Source organism: Palaemon carinicauda, chromosome 8 (genome assembly GCF_036898095.1).
Source record: "Palaemon carinicauda isolate YSFRI2023 chromosome 8, ASM3689809v2, whole genome shotgun sequence".
Lineage (NCBI taxonomy): Eukaryota > Metazoa > Arthropoda > Malacostraca > Decapoda > Palaemonidae > Palaemon > Palaemon carinicauda.
Genome location: NC_090732.1, coordinates 130,488,095 through 130,506,773, shown reverse-complemented (window position 1 = coordinate 130,506,773; position 18,679 = coordinate 130,488,095). Strand labels below are relative to the sequence as shown.

General features: G+C 42.9%; 1 protein-coding gene across 3 annotated transcripts in view; it reads right to left on the bottom strand.

Annotated features, from left to right (window-relative positions):
- The window catches only part of LOC137645926 (GTP-binding protein 2-like), an 86,076-nt gene that overhangs the window by 12,890 nt on the left and 54,507 nt on the right, over positions 1 to 18,679 (bottom strand). For all 3 annotated transcript variants that reach the window (XM_068378980.1, XM_068378979.1, XM_068378981.1), the window contains exons 4-9: positions 10,293 to 10,517; positions 9,903 to 10,112; positions 9,534 to 9,709; positions 8,739 to 8,907; positions 1,801 to 1,983; positions 307 to 415 (exon numbers count right to left, since the gene is read on the bottom strand). In XM_068378980.1, coding sequence (XP_068235081.1) covers positions 307 to 415; positions 1,801 to 1,983; positions 8,739 to 8,907; positions 9,534 to 9,709; positions 9,903 to 10,112; positions 10,293 to 10,517 — 1,072 coding nt within the window. The remainder of the gene's footprint in view (positions 1 to 306; positions 416 to 1,800; positions 1,984 to 8,738; positions 8,908 to 9,533; positions 9,710 to 9,902; positions 10,113 to 10,292; positions 10,518 to 18,679) is intronic.

Here is an 18,679-nt window from a genome sequence, read left to right as displayed (position 1 = left end):
TTGTGACTAACTTCTCACAAGGAGTATTTACTTAAGAAATATCGATAACATGAATACAGAAACATTTATAACTCAAGTAAATCCAACAACGAATCCAACGAATCCTTATCATTACATTAAATAGCTTAAACTGTTCCAATAATAAACTCAAGAACTCTTACACCATTACTCTTATCAATTATTATTACTTGTTAGTTTAAAGGGACCACCATTCACAATTCTAGGCTCCTATAGGACTGGCCTAAAGAATTCCTTTTAAGTATTAAAAACAAAGGAAAAACACAAAATATGTAACAGTTAACTAACCAAGTAATAGGGTGGTTCCTTGTGTAATCACACCTTTAGTCAGCAAACCACCAACTATAATGCTGTGGTCCACATGAAAAACTTCATCTATTTGGAATTCAGCTGGTTCCTGAAAAAGACATCGATAAATGGAATAAAACCAGCTAAATTCAAATTACTCCTTCTGCAATTCAAAATAAAACCTTTAAGGCATTAAAGTACCTATACTGAAATATTCACAAATTTATCTTGTGGAAAAGAAGCTTGGGCTATTTATTCATTAATATTCTATCACATGTTTTAATGTTGAACAGACTGATTAAGTCTTTTAGGGTTTATTTATGAAATATCAGTTTTGATGTTGATACTGTTTTTAAAATATTTAATTTTAATTGTTCATTATTTCTCATATCGTTCATTTCCTTTCCTCACTGGGCTATTTTTCCCTGTTGAAGCCCCTGGGCTTATAGCATCTTGCTTTTCCAACTAGGGTTGTAGCTTAGCTAATAATAATAATAATAATAATAATAATAATAATAATAATAATAATAATAATAATATTACACAAGAAGAGCTAAAATTTCAACCCAAATTGTTACAGTAATTCTATACATATACTTGTACAGTATCTGGTATACGGTAACCTATCACTTATCCACGCTCGTAGATCCAAGGTGAAAGCAAAAAGGGGTGAAATATGATAATGTTCTATGGTTACTTGGCTAGCCTTACTCGAACCTTATTTAGCCTAACCTAAGTAGATACCTCAAAAGAATCCACAAAAACTAGAATAATGTAAATATGCCCATTATTTTAACGAAATAAGCCCCCAAATACTGCACTTTATCAAGCAAAATACCCCATACAAGACTTCTGCCCTGACACAAGCAATCCATACATTATTCATTGGATTGTAGAATAAATTATATACTGTATATAAAATAGTATTCACTACTGCATTTAAACTAAAATTAAAACTAAAAATAATAATAAAGTATACTAAATATTAGATACTATACAAATAAACATAATGCAACAAGGAAAAATGAATTTTGACATGTGAAAAATCTATTTTTAGGTGAGATAGCCATGTTGTCTTGATGAAAGTACTGTAATTTCCTGTGTATCATTAATGCCATTAGCATATATACAGTATTGAGGAAGCTCACCTCACTGGGAAGTTATTGAAAAGTTTCACTTCAATTCCAGGAAATTCAATGTTCATACCATCCACACAGTACTAGCTCTGAAGCATATCTTAAGCCATTTTATGCATTCAACAGCATATTCCCTATTAGACAAAGTATTTATTCAAGGGTTTAGAGTGGATAAATGGGGTAAGAAAGAAAATACTGTATGTGACATTATGTATTGCATCCACTGGGAAAGAAACCAACAATTGCATATATGCCATTAATGTATCAACGACCATTAAGAAAGGAACTAACCTATCAGGAAAACACTTACCTAAAAATATATGTCAAATCCCTCAAAATTAGTAAAGCTATTACTAACCTGCTCTAATTTCTCTCTTTCCTTATTGCTCATCCTTGGAGGTAAAACAAAAAGGAATTTTTTCAATAGTGAAAGCCCATCACCAGTGACGCTAGAAGCACAGAAAATGGGAACTATATTATTGTCCAACTGGTTGCTTCCAGCAGTTATTGCATCATCTTCATTCTGTATTAGAAGGGGAACCTGTTGAGAAAAGAAACAAACAAAAGAATTTACATAATGGCCTTTGGCTTATTCATTTCCCATCGAACAAAAAATGTCAATGATCATACCATACGATTTTAGGATAAGAAAAAATTTTAAAAAAAATGTTATTTTGATAATAAAATAGATTTTTTAATATACTTACCCGGTGATTATATAAGCTGCAGCTCTGCTGCTCGACAGAAAACTCTACGGAAAAAATCCGCCAGCGATCGCTATGCAGGTAGGGGGTGTACTTCAACGGCGCCATCTGTCGTGCAGGTACTCAGTACTCAATGTAAACAAAGAAATCAATTTTCTCCTCGGTCCACTGCGTCTCTATTGGGGAGGAAGGGAGGGTCCTTTAATATATAATCACCGGGTAAGTATATTCAAAAATTTATTTTATTATCAAAGTAACATTTTTCAATATTTAACTTAGCCGGTGATTATATAAGCTGATTCACACCCAGGGGGGTGGGTAGAGACCAGCAATAAATGTTTACATTATTATGAGCTAAGGATTTTTTATTTCATTTTAGAAGTTATCAAAATAACAAAAATAAAATAAATAAGTACCTGGTAAGGAAGTCGACTTGAACAATTACTCTGCCTTTTTAAGTACGTCTTCCTTACGGAGCCTCGCGATCCTCTTAGGATGCTGAGCGACCCCTAGGATCTGAAGTATGAAGGGTTGCAACCCATACAACAGGACCTCATCAAAACCTCTAATCTAGGCGCTTCTCAAGAAAAGAATTTGACCACCCGCCAAATCAACCAGGATGCGAAAGGCTTCTTAGCCTTCCGGACAACCCAAAAACAACAATAAAAACATTTCAAGAGAAAGATTAAAAAGGTTATGGAATTAGGGGATTGTAGTGGTTGAGCCCTCACCCACTACTGCACTCGCTGCTACGAATGGTCCCAGGGTGTAGCAGTTCTCGTAAAGAGACTGGACATCTTTAAGATAAAAAGACGCGAACACTGACTTGCTTCTCCAATAGGTTGCGTCCATTATACTTCGCAGAGATCTATTTTGTTTAAAGGCCACTGAAGTTGCGACAGCTCTAACTTCATGTGTCCTTACCTTCAGCAAAGCTTGGTCTTCCTCACTCAGATGGGAATGAGCTTCTCGTATTAACAGTCTGATAAAATAGGATAAAGCATTCTTTGACATAGGCAAAGATGGTTTCTTAACTGAACACCATAAAGCTTCTGACTGTCCTCGTAAAGGTTTAGTTCATCTTAAATAGAACTTAAGAGCTCTCACAGGGCATAAGACTCTTTCTAGTTCATTTCCAACCATATTCGATAGGCTTGGAATATCGAACGATTTCGGCCAAGGACGAGAGGGTACCTCGTTTTTGGCTAGAAAACCAAGCTGTAAAGAACATGTAGCCGTTTCAGATGAAAATCCGATGTTCCTGCTGAAGGCGTGAATCTCACTGACTCTTTTAGCTGTGGCTAAGCAAACCAGGAAAAGTGTCTTTAAAGTGAGATCTTTAAAGGAGGCTGATTGTAGCGGCTCGAACCTTTCTGACATGAGGAATCTTAGTACACGTCTAAATTCCAACCAGGTGTAGCCAAACGACGCTCCTTCGTGGTCTCAAAAGACTTAAGGAGGTCCTGTAGATCTTTGTTGTTGGAAAGATCTAAGCCTCTGTGACGGAAGACTGATGCCAACATGCTTCTGTAACCCTTGATAGTGGGAGCTGAAAGAGATCGTTCTTTCCTCAGGTATAAAAGGAAGTCAGCTATTTGAGTTACAGAGGTACTGGTCGAGGATACAGATACTGACTTGCACCAGTTTCGGAAGACTTCCCACTTCGATTGGTAGACTCTAAGGGTGGATGTCCTCCTCGCTCTAGCAATCGCCCTGGCTGCCTCCTTCGAAAAGCCTCTAGCTCTCGAGTCTTTCGATAGTCTGAAGGCAGTCAGACGAAGAGCGTGGAGGCCTTGGTGTACCTTCTTTACGTGTGGCTGACGTAGAAGGTCCACCCTTAGAGGAAGAGTTCTGGGAACGTCCACTAGCCATCGAAGTACCTCGGTGAACCATTCTCTCGCGAGCCAGAGGGGAGCAACTAACGTCAACCTTGTCCCTTCGTGAGAGGCGAACTTCTGCAGTACCTTGTTGACAATCTTGAACGGGGGGAATGCATATAGGTCTAGATGTGACCAATCTAGGAGAAAGGCATCTATATGAACTGCTGCTGGGTCCGGGATTGGTGAGCAATATATAGGGAGCCTCTTGGTCACCGAGGTTGCGAAGAGATCTATGGTAGGCTGGCCCCATGTGGCCCAAAGTCTCTTGCACACATCCTTGTGTAGGGTCCATTCTGTTGGAATGATTTGTCCCTTCCGACTGAGGCAATCTGCCATGACATTCAAGTTGCCTTGGATGAACCTCGTTACTAGTGAAATGTTTAGATCTTTTGATCAGGTGAGGAGGTCCCTTGCGATCTCGTACAACGTCATAGAGTGGGTCCCTCCTTGCTTGGAGATGTACGCCAAAGCCGTGGTGTTGTCCGAGTTCACCTCCACCACTTTGCCTTGAAGGAGAGACTTGAAGCTTTTCAAGGCCAGATGAACTGCCAGTAGCTCCTTGCAGTTGATATGCACTGTCCTTTGACTCGAGTTCCAAGTTCCCGAGCATTCCCGACCGTCTAATGTCGCGCCCCAGCCCGTGTCCGATGCGTCCGAGAAGAGAACGTCGTTGGGGGTCTGAACAGCCAGGGGCAGACCCTCTCTGAGGCTGATACTGTCCTTCCACCAAGTCAGGGAAGACTTCATCTTCTCAGAAATGGGGATCGAGACCGCTTCTAGCGTCTTGTCCCTTTTCCAGTAAACAGCTAGGTGATATTGAAGAGGACGGAGATGTAGTCTTCCTAACGATACGAACTGTTCCAGGGAAGATAGTGTCCCTATCAGACTCATCCATTGCCTGACTGAACATCGTTCCTTCTTCAGCATGTTCTGGATGCATAACTGGGCTTGACTTGTTCTGGGGGCCGACGGAAAAGCCCGAAAAGCTAGACTGTGAATCTCCATCCCTAAATACACAATAGTTTGGGATGGGACCACTTGAGACTTTTCCATATTGACCAGGAGACCCAATTCCTTGGTCAGATCTAGAGTCCACTTTAGATCCTTCAGACAGCGACGACTGGAAGAAGCTCTTAGAAGCCAGTCGTCCAAATAGAGGGAGGCTCTGATGTCCGCTAAATGAAGGAATTTGGCTACATTCCTCATCAGCCTCGTAAACACAAGAGGAGCTGTGCTTAGGCCAAAGCACAGGGCTTGAAACTGGTAGACAACCTTTTCGTAAACGAATCTCAGAAAAGGTTGGGAGTCTGGGTGGATGGGGACGTGAAAGTATGCGTCCCTTAGGTCTAAAGAGACCATCCAGTCTTCCCTTCTGACCGCTGCTAGAACGGACTTTGTGGTCTCCATGGCGAACGTCTGCTTTGTGACAAAGACATTCAGCGCACTGACGTCTAGCACCGGCCTCCACCCTCCTGTCTTCTTTGCCACTAAGAAGAGACGGTTGTAGAAGCCCGGGATTTGATGGTCCAGGACTTTGACTACCGCTCCCTTTTCTAGTAAGAGAGACACCTCCTGTTTCAAAGCTCGTCTCTTGTCTTCCTCTCTGTACCTGGGAGAGAGATCGATGGGAGACGTTGCTAGAGGGGGTTTTCGTACAAACGGGATCTTGTACCCCTCTCTGAGCAACTTCACAGATTGTGCATCTGCGCCTCTCTTCTCCCAGGTTTGCCAGAAGTTCTTGAGTCTGGCTCCCACTGCTGTCTGAAGAAGCTGGCAGTCAGACTCTGCCTTTAAAGGACTTGGTTCCTTTCTTCTTCCCACGTCTCCCTTCGGCACGAGCACCTCCTCTGCTGGAGGCTCTGCCACGAAAGGGCGGAATAAATCGGGACGCTGGAGTGTCCATCCTTGGTCTAGCTGACAAGGTAGGCAAAGGGGTGGCTTTGCGGGCAGAGGACGCAACCAGGTCATGGGTGTCCTTCTGTATCAAAGAAGCAGCAATCTCCTTAATCAAGTCCTCTGGAAAAAGGCACTTAGAGAGAGGACCAAACAGAAGTTCGGATCTTTGACAAGGTGTCACTCCAGCTGACAGGAAAGAGCAAAGGTTCTCACGCTTCTTGAGGACTCCGGATACGAACGATGCAGCAAGCTCACTAGACCCGTCACGTATGGCCTTGTCCATGCAGGACATGATGAGCAAGGAAGATTCCTTCTCAGTCGGGGAGATCTTCCTGCTCAAAGCTCCCAGACACCAGTCTAAAAAGTTGAAGACCTCGAAGGCTCTAAATATCCCTTTCAACAGATGGTCTAGGTCCGAAGGTGACCAGCATATCTTAGAGCGTCTCATGGCTAGCCTGCGGGGAGAGTCTACAAGACTTGAGAAGTCGCCCTGGGCAGAGGCAGGAACTCCCAAGCCGAGAACTTCTCCCGTGGCATACCAGACGCTCGATCTGGAAGAGAGTCTAGCAGGGGGAAACGTAAAGGCTGTCTTCCCTAGACTCTTTTTGGACTGCATCCATTCTCCTATAACTCGTAACGCTCTCTTGGACGAGCGTGCGAGGACGAGTCTAGTAAAGGCAGGCGAGGATGACTGCGTACCTAAAGCAAACTCTGACGGAGGAGAGCGCGGAGCCACAGACACAAACTGGTCCGGAAACATCTCTTTGAACAGAGCAAGAACTTTTCTAAAGTCCAAAGAGGGTTGCGTGGACTTGGGCTCGTCAAGGTCCGAATGTGGTTCATCAACGTGTGCCGCATCGTCATCATCAGAGAGTCCATTATCCGAGTATTGAGGAGGAAGCGGCAATGGAGTAGGTATCGGCTGGTTAGCTGAGTCCGGTCGCACGGGTGCACGCGTGACTGAACCGGACGCAACGTCATGGAACTGTTGCCCAGTCTGTGAGCTGGCAACAACCATAGCAGCGCGGGGACGCACAGCGTCTACTCCAGACTGTCTAGTCTGATGTGGGCGAGCAGAGGCAACCACACTGGGTTGCGGAGGTTGACGCACCGCGTCAAAACAAAACAACTCTGACGGTTGTTGTACCTCGCGAACGTCAACGGAAGGTTCCGTGCGTCGCTGAACGTCAACATGCGGCTGGCAGGGCACACTGGAACGCATGGGTGGCGGGACTCTCTCAGCTGGAGTGCGCAAGAAGGTCGCCTCAGCGTCCACAGGACGCACAACCGAGAGTGTGGTTGGTTGTAGGCAAGAGGTTGGTGCAGCAGCAACCTTCTCCGCACGAAAGTCCTGCATCAGAGACGTTAATTGGTACTGCATGGTCTGCAGCAAAGACCACTTAGGGTCTGCAGCAAAGACCACTTAGGGTCTGCAGGAGCAGGTGCGGCGACAGACGGTGTAACTGCCTGAGGCGGTACCGCTTTGCCTCTCTTAGGAGGTGAGCAGTCATCGGAAGACTGCAGCGAGTCCGAACTTACCCAGTGGCTACAACTGGGCCGTTGGACTTGCGCGGAAGGGACCGACTTGCGCTTAAGAGGTCGTGAGACCTTGGTCCATGGTTTCTTACGAGAAACCTCTTCCGCAGACGAGGAATAAATGGGCTCTCTCGTCTTTGTGTGGGTGGGGCGATCTTGGGTAGATACGCCCGAAACCACGGAGGGAACGTCTGTTCGCTGATTAAAGCCTCTCGAACCCATTGGTCGTACGACATTGCTTCTCCCCTGGACTTGGGAGCTTGCAAGAGGTCCCGGACTAGGAGGACGACAGGCACGAACAGACAAACCCTCAAGCGCAACACTATCCACAACACTATCACTCACTTTACCACTTCCCACTGCACTTTTACACTTCAGCTCCTTGACGTCCGCCATGAGCTGGTTACGGTCACTAGCCAGGGACTCAACTCTCTCACCCAGAGCTTGGATGGCACGCATCATGTCAGCCATCGAAGGTTCCTGAGTGCCAGAAGGGGGATCAGGAGCAACCACTACAGGGGAAGGAATAGGTTGTGGGGCATGAGGAGAGGAAAAATCAACAGAACGAGATGAACTTCTCCTGACTCTATCTCTCTCTAGCCTACGTGTATATTTTTGGAATTCGATAAAATCGAATTCCGAAAGCCCAACGCATTCCTCACATCGATCTTCCAATTGACAGGTTTTATCCCGACAATTGGAACAAACGGTGTGAGGATCGATAGAGGCCTTCGGAAGACGCCTTGAACAGTCCCTAGCATTACACTTCCTGAATTTTGGGACTTGAGAAGGGTCAGCCATTTTGAATTGGTCAAAGGGGAATTCAAAAACTATCCAAAGTCATCAACAAATAATCCGATATCAAAAAAAGAATGCAAGGATTTATTGAAGAGAAAGCCTGCACAGCGAAAGCTCAAAACTAGAATAGTGTACTTCACCAAATAGTTGTGAAAACAAATCCAGTTAGCAACAGCGAATTAGTAGGTCTTGCCGGTAGCACGACAGAGAGAAAATGGAGTTCTTTGTTTACAATGAGTACTGAGTACCTGCACGACAGATGGCGCTGTTGAAGTACACCCCCTACCTGCATAGCGATTGCTGGCGGATTTTTTCCGTAGAGTTTTCTGTCGAGCAGCAGAGCTGCAGCTTATATAATCACCGGCTAAGTTAAATATTGAAAAATAGGAGCTATATAGTAACTACCATAAAAGAAACCTAGAGGTTCTTCATAAGAATAAAATAATTACAGTACTGTATAATTTTAGGTATATGCAACTTACCCTTTTATACCCAGGCTGTGTGAGAGCCTGCTTGAGATCATTGATGGTCCTCTGAATTTGCTGAGGTGATGCAATGTCTGTTTTTGTGATTACTAAAACTATTGGTACATCCAATGCACGTGCTAAACTTAAGTGCTCCTCGGTCATAGGGGCCACACCGGAAAATGCACTGTAAATTAAAAAAATTGACATAAAAGTATAACTTGAAAGCACTTAAGAAAAACGGAATATAGGCAAAAGTAATTTATTAAAATAATTATCATTTCAACACTTATCGCTATTGTCATTACTCCTATCATCATTAGCCAGACTGCAATCCCAGTTAAAAATCAAAATACAAGCCCAAGGGATCCAATTGGGAAAGCAGCAAGAGTACAGAGCCAAGCAATACAATTATAAGAGACTAGAGATAAGAAATGACAAAAAACTAAAACAGCTAAATATTAAGAAATATTTCTTTTGTAAGTCTATTTAATAAGAAAGTATTTGCACCTATAAAAGAACTTCTGATAATTCCTACATGAATATGTAGATCATTCCTTCATTTAGTGACAGCTGGGTTTAAATTACTGCACTTTAAAACTGTGCATGGTATTTAAACTTACAAAAGATAACACAATTAAAATTAGTTACACATGTCCTACTACTACTTTACATGGTAGATAGTATAGTCTGGGAAAATTTGAATGCAGGAAAAGGTCAGAATTACGATATATTCTGTAACATATGCACAGCTAATGAAACTCAATTGCTTATCCCAAAATTACAAAGAACAGATTTCAATTTGTTCCTCACCTTACAACTAACACAGCATAATGCGGAGAATATCCAGAAAGTCCAAACACTGTAGTCTTTAAATATTTTTGGTCTCCAGCTAAATCAATGAAATTTATAATTTTTATGGACTGACTACATATGTCTTCATCATCATAATCACGACTACGGGTACAGGTTTGATCAATGACATTTCCCTGTAAATAAAAAAAAACAAAGCTATCTTATATTCCAAGAATCAAACCTTTTTTTCTTAAAGATAAAGTCATACATAGCAGATAATTTAATCAATACGTACAGTAAACTAAGTGTAAAAAATGCTGATAAATGATATATTATGCCTGAAAATAATCAAAACCAATTGCTGACACAACTGCAGACATAATTTACCTGAGAATCAAATCCTAAAATCTGTAGCGATATACTTGAGGTCTTCCCAGAGCAAACCTCATGTCTATGACGGAATACATTCAAACGTGCACACCCTCTCCCATTGTCAAGCTCTCCTCTTGTGAGTACACCTAAAAGGGTAGATTTCCCTACGTCAGAGTTGCCTAAAACAGCAATCCTCAACTCAATGCTATACTGGTCATCAGGTACCTGAAATACAAATTTATATGTACAGTGCTGTACTGTTCTATAATAACAAAAGGTATAAGATAGCTAGACCAAAAGCCAGAATTATCAGTCTCCTCTCTTTGAATGATTGTAGAAATCATTCATTACTTAATTGCATTATGGGGATCCAAGATAAACACCCAAATCAAAATAACATCTCACCTTTCTGACTAGGACTTCAGCAGCTTTACGTGTCTGCCCATTGTGACCGGATATGGTCTTTTCTCTTATCACAGTTAAAGAAGCTCCCAGTTGTCTTGCCATGCGTCTCAATGTTGTCATAGATGCTTGTAGCTCTTCTTGTGTTAAACCCAGTAGAATCCCAGAATCTTCCACACCTATTTCATATATGGCCTCTCCTAAACCTTCTCTTAATCTCCATTGCATCTGCAAAATGTGGTCATTATTTATTCTTAACAATAATTATTACATTATTTATTTTCCCCATTGAATTCTCAAAAATTGCTTAGCTTACATGGAGACAAAAATACCATATTTTTAAGTCATTTGAATAGTATTTTTCCTAACTAGACAAATTGGGGTCCTTAAATAGGAGTATGATCTCAGTGTGGCTGGAACTCGGTTGTTAAAATATACAAAAAGATGTTGGTAGTTACTGGACAATAGCCTTCTGGCCAGCTCACTGAGTAACAGCTTTGATCTTCACCTAGAACTTGTGGGGTGGTTACTTAACCCTCTCATGATCCGCTGACACAATGACGAGTGAAAATATATTTTTCCGTAAGTGTTCAGATGACACGAATTACCGTGTCATACATAACTTATTTTCTGGGTCGACCTGTGACGGCCGGCGAAAAAGTCCTTCTTTGTACTTTTTCTGATATAAATCTTCCAAATATACCAGAGAAAATTAAAAGCATGGAATGCAGAGGTTACAACCCTCGCGCGAGCACCTTGTTGGTGTCGTATATCTAACAAGGGCGTTTGTAAAACACTATTCACAGGCTGTCTTCCATTTAGATAATCCCTTCATCAAAGGGGGAGGGCCGTGACAGGCCCTAGAGAATACAGTTGGGTTACCCTACCGACACCTACCACTCACGCTCACCAGGTCATCCTTCTGTTTTGGACTTGCCCGCAAAGTTGATAAGTGTTTTGCCCAGTGTTTTTCGAAGTGATTGTCGTTAATTCAACATGACTGACGTTGCTACTTCACCCTTACCAATGTTAAGTACCATAGTTTGTTTTGGCAGCTTTTGACAGTACCGGGCATTTGTTCTGTTTCCAATATGGTGGTTTTTAGTTTTGGAAGCGATTGTCCTGCCGAGGTATCGGCAGCCATTTTGGGTTATGTTCGCTTTGGTAAATATTCTAGTTATTTTTGCCCATCTGGTACTCTGTCATCTAGGTTATATCACTTACGTTTTATGGCCGTTTTGTGTTATCATTAATTTTTACTATGGTATTTATTTGCTTGCAAGTCCAATTTGGACCTACGAAGAATAGCGATTTAAAGAATAGCGAATTAAAGTTTAGCGATTTAGTCTGTTAGTTTGTACTCGCCTCAGAGGCTTCGATTTAGACTATATCCTTGTTTATTTGTTACGTTGTCGTTATTCTTCGTTTTTGGTTATTACAATTACTAAGAAAAGCAATCAATTTTATTAATGTTCTTGTTTTATTGTGTGATGTTAGTTTTTTATTATGTAACCTTGAGAGCGAAAACAGAGACTGCTCGTTCCCTGTTCTACAGATATGAGTTATCCCTTCTCTCGTTTTCTTTGTTAGCTCGAGTAAGAGAGGTGAATTTCCCGTTCTCCGTTTTTATACGATCACGAGTTATTCAGGCCTCCTCTTAGTATCAGAGTTGATGATAGTACGTTTAATATCATAAACGTTTTTATTGATGTGGTTACTGTTAATATAGCTAACACTATTAATAGGTACGTTAGTGTATGAGTCATTAATTGGGGTCGTTTTATACCGACACCCTTAGCTCCGCCTTGAGTTATGCTTAGCTCCGCCTTGAGTTATGCTCCGCTATATGGATACTCATTGGGTGAGAACTAGTTAACGTTCAGGAGCAGATTTTTGGAGTGCAACGGTGAAATCCGGCACTCGGACTCCGGCTGAAGCCTTTTACACACGAACCTTTGTCATGTTTGATCATAATTACACCGTTACGGCCGGCTTCACGGGAGATAACACAATCATTCATTGAGGTTAATGTTATCGTACCGGGAACGGTCACGATATCAAGGTGACGGGCCTTTGCTACCGGATCTCCGGTACAAACAGAGATCAAGCAGACGGCCAGAACCGGAGTTAACAATGTGATACCGATGAAGACTTCACAGTTTCATTATTACGGTCCCTTTTTCATCGAATCTCCGGCTTCACTGGAGATAACACAAACATTCAGTGTTAGAGAATGTTATCGTACCGCTGAGGATCACGTTTTCACGATGACGGACCTTTGTCACTAGTTCTCCGTTACAAACAGAGATCAATCAGACGATCAGAATCAGGGTATGAACCCTTTTTCATGAATAATCACAATATTGTTATTACGATCCTTTTCATCGAATCTCCGGCTTAACCGGATATCGTACAGGCGATCAGCATTGAGGTTAATATTAGTTTTCCTCTGGTGTTCACGTTGTCACTATGACGGACCTTTGTACCGGGGATTGTTACCGGAGCTCCGGTACAGACAGAGATCACTCAGACCACGGGTGGCCAATCTCTTGTTTTGCTGTAAAGGAAAGGATTTAACATGAATACAAAGTAAACTGTACTTACTTTAATGACACTTTGAATTTGCGTTGGTAATATTCATTAGTTATTCTTGAAAGTCCTAATAAAAATATATGAACATAACTATGCCTATATTTATGCATATATTTAATTCTAACTATGTATAAATATGGATAAATATCCATACAACATCGTGTTCAAATAGAAATAAATTGATTATGCCTATATTTATGCATTTTCAATTCTAACTATGCCTAAATATGAATAAATATCCATACAACATAGTGTTCAAATAGAAATAAATTGATTGGGCCTATATTTGTGCATATTCAATTCCAACTATACCTAAATATGAATAAATATTCATACAACATCGTGTTCAAATAGAAATAAATTGATTATGCCTATATTTATGCATATTCAATTCTAACTATGCCTAAATATGAATAAATATCCATACAACATAGTGTGCAAATAGAAATAAGTTTCCACTCAGTACTGGGAACCAAACGTTGGCCCCTTCTAATGAAGGGCCGGGTCGAGACTAACCATGCCATGAGAGGCTATCTACTGTTCCTTGAAACTCTGGTCAGTGAACAGATGAATCAATAGAATACTAATAGCCAGTAAATAATGTTAGACCCGGTTCTGAACGTCTGAGTCAGGGGTGGCCAACCTGTGGCGGATGCACCAACAGTGTCACATTTCATGAATACAAGTGTCGAACTATACCCCAAAAGATAGTACATTAAATGATTTTTCTTTAAAATTGATTTTTATGAGTTATACAGCTGATCCCAGCCTGTGAATAGGATCACTAACCAAAGTTCAAGGAACATCCAGACTTATGTCCCCTTTCTTTTACAGAAGGTTCGCCTACATGGTTCCCGTCAGGATGATGATGAATCTCTCTGGCCTGCAAGAGAGGCTCTCCGCCCTTGGTTATCAAAGTTGGGAAGAAATGCTCCATCTAGAGGTCCCTATCTCCTCAGAGTGTCCTCTCTAAGGTTGGACGACGACCCCATGGACGGGCAGGTAGGTGGGGATGAGTTTTGAGCCTTCAGCTTTGCAATTACCTACGTCACCGACCTAGGACCCTTAATGGATCCTGATGTTCATGTTACCCTGCATAAACCGTGACTGCTAAAAGCAACACATTCTAGGGAAAACCAAGGGGCTATGACGGAGCTCAAAAGTATGGTAGTGAGTCGGATCCGTTCAGGAACTCAGAAGTTTCCCCCTACAGCCCCAGGCATATCGAAGTAACCTCCTTCGATAAAAACAACGCATAGAGATTTGCCTTACATGTTCCATATATAGATGGTACCATAAATCTGGATGGCATAGACATCCTCCCTCTGGGGGACCTAGAATTTACTCCCAGGTACTAGAATTCCCGTTCAACGGATTCGTTCAATTGAAAGAGATTGCCTTGGTTAGGTTAGACAAGGTACCGAAGGTAACAGTATTATTTCCTAAAGGGCAGGCCCGATCTGTCTGGACCAGGATGTTGTCAGTCTGGGGGGTACGATAATTCCAAGATCTGCCCTTCCAATTCGACCTACGCGTTTGATGGTCTGATCGGGTTAGTTGTGGGAAATACGTTCTGTCTGAGGCCTCTATCAGACAGGAATCGATAGTCGGTTACCCACTCGTCATCACAGCCTTCCTCTGATTCGACGTCTATGCATCCAAATCCCCCTCATCAGGTGGTCTACCTCACTGATTCCCCAGGTACACAGCCCAACCCCGTTGGGATGTTTTACCTGCATACAGCCCTAGATCCGAACCCTCAGGCTCCTCTCGTGGACACCAGAGAGGAAGCTACAGGAGTAGAAGACAGTCTCGCCATCGAGACGGACCTAGAAAAAAGGGGGCTCGGAGAAGGAAAGTACCTAGATTCACCCCCTCACAACGCGGTGGTCCCGGTAGGGGGTAGACTTTACCACTTTCGAGACCATTGGACCTTAGGTCTGTGGGCTCATAGCATAATCTCTAAAGGTTTGAGGTGAAATGGCCACAAGGTCCTCCTCCTCCACCAGTGACCTTCTCCCAGAAATCCACTCCCATCCTGAAAGAGTACACCACAGGGTTACTCAAGAAGAAGCAATCAAACGGGATCGATCACTGAAGTTCCAAAGCCACCTGTTCACAATTCCGAAGAAAGGCTTGTCGGCATTGAGAGTGGACCTGGACTTGTCAAGCTAAACTCTTACATTCTCTGCGACAAGTTCCGGATGTTGACTATCTCTCAGGTACGGACCTTACTTCCCCGTAGGACCGTCACCACCTCTGTCGATCTTACCGACGACTATTATCTTGCGCCTATAGCTCGAAACTTCTCTTCTTATCTGGGTTTCCGCCTAAGCAGGAAAGCCTTTGTGTTCAAGACATGCCCTTTGGCCTCAACATTGATCCCAGGATATTCACGAAACTGGGAGAGAGAGTGTTAGAACAACTCAGGAACCAAGAGATACAGATCATTGCTTATCTGGCCGGTTGGCTCATTTGGGCCCGGCCGGTCATAGAAGGCAACAGAGCTACGAAGGAATTATTTCAATTTCTCAACAACCTGTGATTTCGGGTCAATCTCCAAAAAATCTCGCCTGCAACCATCAGTCCGCTTAGAATGGTTAGCCATTCAGTGGGACCTTTCGAAGCACACGTTGTCTCTCCCTTCCAAAAGGTAAGAGGAATAGTTTCCAAGATCAAAAAAAAAATTTTCTCAAACACAAACAGGTGTCCGAAGAGCCTTAGAAAGTATCCTTGGACTTTTCCAATTCACTTCAGTAACAGATCTAATAAAAGCCAAACTCAAAGACATCAATCGAGTTTGGAGAAAGAGAGCTACAGTACCTATAAGAGACATGGTCTCGAAGAACCCCTCTGTCTTGAAAATGAGACTACGCCCATGGTCCGAACCGAAGGACCTCTCCAAATCGGTTCCTCTACAATTCCCACCTCCACAAGTGACATTCCATACAGCCGCGTCTGTAAGTGGATGGGGGGTATTACTCCGAACATCAGATGTTTCAGGTTCTTGGTCACTCTCCATGAAACAGTCCCATATCATTGTTCTCAAAGCCATGGCAGTGTTCTTGACCCTGAAGAGAGACTCTCCTCCGAGGTCGACCCACATCAGAGTAGTGTCAGACAGCACAGACGCAGTACACTACGTCAACAGGGGAGGATCCAAGTCACCCAACCTGAATCAGATCCTGGTCACTATCTTCGCCTGGGCAACAGAAGAGAACTGGTTCCTGTCAGCACCTCACCTTGCGGGAGGCCAGAATGTGAGAGCGGACTCACTATTCAGGACGGATCCACTGGAGTCAGAATGGTCTCTAGACATAATTTCATTCCGGTGGATACTCAGGCTCGTTCCAGGCCTCCAGGTAGATCTATTCGCAACTCAGATGAATCACTAACTTCCTTGTTATGTGACCCCAACCCTGGACCCTCGGGCTTATGCCATGGACGCATTACCCCGGGATTGGAACCATTAGAAGAAGATTTCCCTATCTCCCCCAGGGAATCTTCTAAAAACTTTTACACAAACAACGCTCCTTCCGGGGCGCAGTGGCTTTAGTACCACCTCACTGGCCAAGAACAGTTGGTTTCCTCTCCTCCTCGAGTTGAAACTCAGTCCCATCCGGATCCCGTTCCTCAAACTGACCCGAGTATCCAAACTCACTGTGTCAGATTACTCAAGGATAGCCAAAACTCTAACTTTGTGGACTACAGGAAGTTGGCAGCTCGTAGAGATGCGAACATTGAACCGGAAACAATCTCTTCATCGAATGGGACAAAAGGGACTCGACAATTCGCCAATATGATTCGGTCGTTAACAACTAGTAGGTCCCCTAAGAGTGCAGACCATACTCGTATGTCCCCGCATTTAGCCATCTCTTTCTTGAGGTTCCTATTTGACAAAGGCCTAACAGTTAGCACTTTAACCACCATCAAGTCAGCTTTGAAGAAGATCTACCTTGTTGGGTTCAACATTAACCTAGCTGATTCCTATTTCTCATCAACCCCAAAAACATGTGCTAGGCTTCGACCTTCGGTTCGGCCACAAAAGGACTCTTGGTCTCTGAACGGTGTTCTCAAACTTGCGATGGACACGGACAATGAATCCTGCTCTTATATCACTCTTCTTAGGAAGACTTTATTTCTAACGGCTATGGCCTCAGGTGATGGAACATCAGAACTAGCAGCTCTCTCACGAAACCCGGAAAACATAGATTTCCTCCCTTCAGCCGAAGTACTCCTTTTCCAGACAAAGCTTCCCTAGCTAAAAAATGAGGATCCGCAAAATAGGTGCTCCTCTTGGAAGATTATTCTTCATCCCCAGGATTTTTCTCCGTGTACAGTCACTCTCAAGCCCCTTTTTAGCTAGAACTGCCACCCGCTCGTCTGGCCCCTTGGTTATCAGGGAACAAGGAGGTACTATTTCCATTCACGGTATCAGGCAACAAATCCTCTACTTCATTAAACATACTAATCCGGAATCATTTCCCCAGGCTCATGATATACGGACAGTAGATGCCTCCAACAATGACTTCCAGAACAGGGACTTTGATGATTTTAAAAAATATACGAGTTGGAAATCCCCTATGGTTGTCAAACGCCAATATCTAAAGATCTTACAGGCCCTTAAATACCCGACGATGGCAGAGGGGTGCCTTATCTCTCCCCATTAATCTCCTCTTCTTCCTTTCTTCCATCTCTTCTCTTCTCCCTCCTACCCGCCACTCACACCACGTCGCCGCTCTCCTTGGTAGTTCGTTAGCCCTATGATATTTGCCATGTTTAATTCCTATGGTTTAACTGTTATTGTAGTTACCGTTCCTTTAATGTTTAGATATACTTAGACATGTAAGGTTTGATGCCTTTTGCGATTCGACACTCAGTTGGTTCCTTGTCGTCATTATTATTTAACCTTACGTTCCCTATGTCATTTGGCTGGTTGGTAATTGGACGATTACTTTATTATATCATAGTATTGTCGTACATGGTGATTGTATTCTCCTCATTATGTTATTAATTTATTGGGCTTGGAAGACATTCTCTGGTACTTTTTCGCCGGCCGTCACAGGTCGACCCAGAAAAGGGATTTTGACGAAGGAAAAATCTATTTCTGGGGAGAGACCTGTGACGCCCGGCGAAACCCTTCCCGATTATTTTTGTACGGACCCACCCTTTCCTTGCCAAGCCATATGTTCTTGCAGAAGGATGACCTGGTGAGCGCGAGTGGTAGGTGTCGGTAGGGTAACCCAACTGTATTCTCTAGGGCCTGTCACGGCCCTCCCCCTTTGATGAAGGGATTATCTAAATGGAAGACAGCCTGTGAATAGTGTTTTACAAACGCCCTTGTTAGATATACGACACCAACAAGGTGCTCGCGCGAGGGTTGTAACCTCTGCATTCCATGCTTTTAATTTTCTCTGGTATATTTGGAAGATTTATATCAGAAAAAGTACAAAGAAGGACTTTTTCGCCGGGCGTCACAGGTCTCTCCCCAGAAATAGATTTTTCCTTCGTCAAAATCCCTTTTTTGGGGGGAAATTAGGCGTAAATATGCATGTCACTCAAGGAGAATGAAACGCGTACCATGAGACAGCTGATAGTTGAGGGATAAATGGAGCCTAAAAGAAAAAGGGTTCAGCTCATGTGTGGCAGGTCTATGCTTATCTTCAGTGTGACCTATTTTTCTCAAATTTTTTGCATCTTGTTTTGCCATAATATTTCTTGAATATATTGTTAATTTTATTTCAACAGCATTATAAATGGTTAAAAGAAGTTGCTCAGTAAATATAAAGATGAGAAAA